General features: G+C 56.1%; 1 protein-coding gene across 1 annotated transcript; it reads right to left on the bottom strand.

Moving 5' to 3' along the window:
- Window positions 1-724: 724 nt before the first annotated feature.
- Window positions 725-3516, bottom strand: Lif (LIF, interleukin 6 family cytokine). Its single transcript, XM_005366137.2, has 3 exons — window positions 3498-3516; window positions 1739-1917; window positions 725-1135 (listed from the first exon to the last, which is right to left on the bottom strand). Exons 1-3 carry the CDS (start codon window positions 3514-3516, stop codon window positions 725-727), a joined length of 609 nt encoding a protein of 202 aa, XP_005366194.1.
- Between the last annotated feature and the right edge of the window lie 1119 nt (window positions 3517-4635).

Genomic DNA, 4635 nt, shown 5'->3' with positions numbered 1-4635 from the left:
CAACGGTGCCAAGTTATGGGGGAAAGTGCAGGGAAAATGAGTCCATGGCGCTCTGATGGCCTCGGCCTCATCCAGGGACTTTCAGACCTGCAGATGGCCTCTCGTCATTCCTAAGAGCCTGACCGCCAGTGACCTTCCAGAATCTTCCACCTGACATGACAGTCCCTAAGCCTGAACTCTCCAATCAAACTCAAGAGAAGATACATCCCATCACAGGGTACCCTCTCTGCCTTCCACCTACTAAACTTCAAAAAGACAAGGAGTCCTTTCGGATCCTCTGGCCTGCCCACATTACCACCAAGCCTTCCAAAGTCTCTCAAAGGGACAGCAAAGGCCCAGATGGTGGCCACTCTGCAGGGGACCAGGAGACTCCTCAGACCTTTGCTGTCCGCTATAGACAACACGTGCATCTTGTTCACACACCTAGTGAACAACAGGCCAAGGGAAGTTAGTGGGACAGAAATCTCACCCACACTTAACCTCTTCCATGCCACTTCCTGCTGGGGCTGGGCTATCTGGAGGCCCTGCCTATGGAAGTTTCAGCTTCACTGGACTCCATCACAGCCCAGCCCAGAGTGCAATGAGTGGCTGGAAATCCCTGGGGTCTGCCAGCAGCCCCCTTCGCATTTAACAATGCCCTGAACCCCAGCACACTTTGAGTCCCCACCCCCCACATCTGGATCCTGCTCCTGAAATCTCTCAGTCCATACTTAAGGCCTCCTGTCTAGAAGGCCTGGGCCACCATGCTAATGACTTGCTTGTATGTCCCCAGGAGCTGGCAGCCCAACTTTTTCTTTTGGAAGGCATCTTTGCTGGTGGTGTCAGGGGCATAGGTCACATCCACATGGCCCACGTGGTACTTGTTGCACAGCCGGCAAAGCACATTGCTGAGGAGCCCACGCATGATGTCTATAGTAGCATTGAGCTTGCTGTGGAGGCTCTGGGCATTGGGGTTCAGAACCCTTTGATCCCGGGTGACATTGCTCAGGAAGACACTCAGATACGCGACCATCCGATACAGCTCCACCAACTTGGTCTTCTCAGTCCCATTGGCATGGAAAGGCGGGAAATCTGTCATGTTGGGCCCACACAGCTTGTCCAGGTTGTTGGGAAACGGCTCCCCTTGGGCTGTGTACTAAAGAGCAAAGGAACAGAGGGGGTCACATGGGGGTCAGGGTGAGTGTTCCAGCTTGCCACCAACCCTGGGTTTCCTTTCTCACCTGGGACGGGGGGGGGGGGGGGGGCACACGACTCAACTTATTGCCCTGGAGGCAACTAGAATCATGAGTCAGCAGTAATCAAAGTGTGAACTCACTCACCAAGGTCACTGTGACATAAATGGATAGAGAGGAAATGTGGCATTTCACAGGCGTCACCTCAGCCAGAACACCACACACACTTGCACTTTTGATCACCTCCCGTCTCTTCCTGGGCACCCCAATGTTTTCACTGACACCCTCTGTTCACCCACTGCTTCATCCCTCTTCTTTGCCCACCCTGAGCCGGGTAACAAGCCCCCACCTCTCAGCCCAGCTCTGCCCTCCTCCCTCCACTCACTGGTGACCTTGGGAGAGTGACTGCCTGTCTCCAGCCTGGGCTAGGGTGTGAGGAGGAAGCCATAGATGGGATGGGCTTGCTTGAACCAAGTCCCTTGTCACTGTGTCTCCCAACTCCTAAGGGCTCCCCTCCAGCCCAGGCAGCTCCCCACCTTCCTTGGGACCCTAGGTAGGTAACTTACGTAGGAAATAAAGAGGGCATTGGCACTGCCATTGAGCTGTGCCAGTTGGTTCTTGATCTGGTTCATGAGGTTGCCGTGGCATGGGTGGCGTGTGGCACAGGTGGCATTAACAGGGGTGATGGGTAAGGGACTCCCTGCCCCGTGTTTCCAGTGCAGAACCAGCAGTAAGGGCACAACTCCTGGGAAGAGACAAGGATTGGATGGAGGAGCAGGAAGACCAGTTGGAGGCTCGTGGCTCCTTGCGTGGGGGCTGCGTAGAAAGCCCCTCTCCCCCTCCATAGCGTCACTGCTCAGCTGCAGTTTCTGACTCCCTGGCTCCAGGTCTCTTGACCCAGTTCTCTCTGCTTTCTCTTTCCCTGCTCCCTGGCCTCAGTTTCCCCACCCGTGCCATTGTTTTGAGTGGAGAAGCAAAATATCAAGACAGGAACCTTTTTTTTTTCTAGCTCCAGGGTCCAGGAGGCCACTCAACTGTTTAGCTCTGTCCCTCAGGAGGGCCAAGTCTCAAAGCCTGGTCCCCTAACTGGAGGCATTAGGTCCAGCAGAGGAGAAGAGAAACGAATCCCATCTTCCCCGTGTCAGGGTGAGCCGGATTCTTAGCTTACTCGATTGGCCTAGAACTCCAAACTGGAGCCCTTGTGGACCACGGAGGCTGAGGGTCATGGTTGCTTTTGGCCCTCTCTTCTCAAACCTACAGCTAGATTCTGGTTCCCCTGGCCAATTGCCTCTAATCCATCTCTATCCTTCCTCAATGAAGTTCTACGCAGAGCCTTCCACCTCTGCAGGTCCCCACTCTCCATCCAAATCATCTACACCCCAACTTGCTAGAGTTCCCCCACCACCCCGAGCTCCCAACTCCACAGACTTTGGAGTGAGAGGAAACGGTGTAACCAGGAAAGAGACCAGGGAAAAGGTCGCAGGCGGACACGCAAGAGGAAAGCGAAAGGTGTCAGGAGAACAGGGAGCTGTCCGGGCCTGTCCAGAATCACCCCTCCCCCGGGACGCCTGCCCCTCCTTCACTTTCAGCTACACCGGCCCCCTCACCCCAGTCCAGGCTTTCTAACATCAGGCTAAAGACACCAAAAGGTGATAGAGACTGAAATCAACTCTTGGAGGTTGGAGATCTCCCACCTGAACTCTCCATGCTGGGACTAAAAAGACCGTAGAACCTTAAGTTCACTCCCCTGGTGTCCCCTGCTGATCCCAGCATCCCCAGACAGTGTTAAGGCCCCGGGATGCCTGCGGGGGTACCCATACCCGCATCTCACCTCGCGCCAATCACAGCTTTCCAGGGACTAGCAGACGGAAGCGGCACCTGCGCCGGTCCTGGCCGGAGTTTGCAAGCTGCTCAGCCGCCTGCGCCCCTCCCAGGGAGCAGCCCGGGACGCAGTTGGAAAAGAGAAAGCGGAAAGAAAGAAAGAAAAAGAAAGAGGGAGGGTGAATCCGGGCGACAGCGGAGAAGCAAGAGCAGCGCGGGAGAGCAATGGGGCGAGCAGTGGAGGCGGTGGAGCAAGGCTGCGCCGGCCGGGTCCCTCACTGCCAACCTGCTGGCCCCGACTGGTTGGGCGCGCGGTGCCCGGACCATGTGCGGCGCTCGCTCCCGGCCGCCACCCAGCGCCTCCGGCTGGCTCGGAACTGCGCGGGCGCCCCAAGTGTCCGAGTGGCGCGGCGGGCCAGGTCCCGCGAGTGCTCGCCCAGCGCCCCGGGCTGCCGGCGCGCCCGCAGTCGAGACTCGCAACCGGCGCCGGGCGCGTGGATTTACCTGCGGCCAAGACCTTCATTATGGGCTGGACTCCAGAGGGCCTTGGAGGAGACCTTAGATGCAGGCCGTTTTCAGAAGTTCATGCTCAAATGGGGAATTTGCCTGATTTATATACTGGAGCCTGTGTTGTAAGACAGAAACAGCTATATTTAGCCGGGATCCCCAGTCCAGGAAGTTGTTTGAGGTGCATCATAGGAAATTATGAATGGAAGAAAGTGAGAGTGAAGGGGGGAGGGGGACGAGTGAGGGGGAGGGTGGGGAGGGCAGACTTTTTCCTTCTTCTAAGAATTTGATTGATAAAATTATAATGAAGTCTTAACAAAAAACGCCCTGTGGTTTTCCTGAGTGGCTTGCTCTGGGCGTTGTTTGTAAATGGGTCTGGTGGGAAGGAGATCTCAGGGGAACTCAGATGGGGTCCCCAGCCTGTGCCCTTCAGACGCCCCAGGTTCACCTGGATTTGGAGGGTGGCAACAGACTGGAGGCTGCCTTTATGACCCCGGGGAGGGGGGCTTTGCCAGACAGCAGGAGGATTGGGGCTGGTGTTCCACTGAGACACAGTTTTCCAGGAAGGGGGGCTGTGGCCCTTTTGGACTTTAGACAGTCATAAAGTGAAGCAGAACATGAACACTGGAAGCTACTTTAGGGGTGGCCTGTCTCTAGCCTGCCCATTGCCAGTGGGCAAAGAGAGACTACCGGGGTATGGACCAGTGTGCCAAAGGTTCTGGCCCCCTTACATTCATCCATCAACATGCCCCCTCTACTGATTGGCACTTGAGAGCCCTGGGAAGATGCGAAATTGTGCCTCTTTGGGACCCGTCTGGGGAGGCACTTCAGGAAGGTACCTCAGCCTCTATTCTGGAGGGACCCCTAAAGCAGAGATCCAGGGAGGCTGGGCAAAATGGGACCCTAGCTTCCTTAGGGCACAGAAGAATGGCTGATGCCCCCCAGACACTCCTTGGAAGCCCCTTGGTGCTTTGGTCTCAGAGTGCGAAGATGACTCCCAATAGGTGCTTCTGCAGTCTAAGGCAGGGTCTGCACACCTGGCATGGGTACCTGCTGGTGGATTACTGACTGTCTCAGGGACAGGGAGGAAGAGGACAGAGTAAATGAGATCAGAGTCTCCTGACTAATGATAAGG

Source organism: Microtus ochrogaster, unplaced genomic scaffold, assembly GCF_000317375.1.
Source record: "Microtus ochrogaster isolate Prairie Vole_2 unplaced genomic scaffold, MicOch1.0 UNK6, whole genome shotgun sequence".
In the NCBI taxonomy this organism is placed as follows: domain Eukaryota; kingdom Metazoa; phylum Chordata; class Mammalia; order Rodentia; family Cricetidae; genus Microtus; species Microtus ochrogaster.
This window is presented reverse-complemented; position numbering and strand designations above follow the sequence as displayed.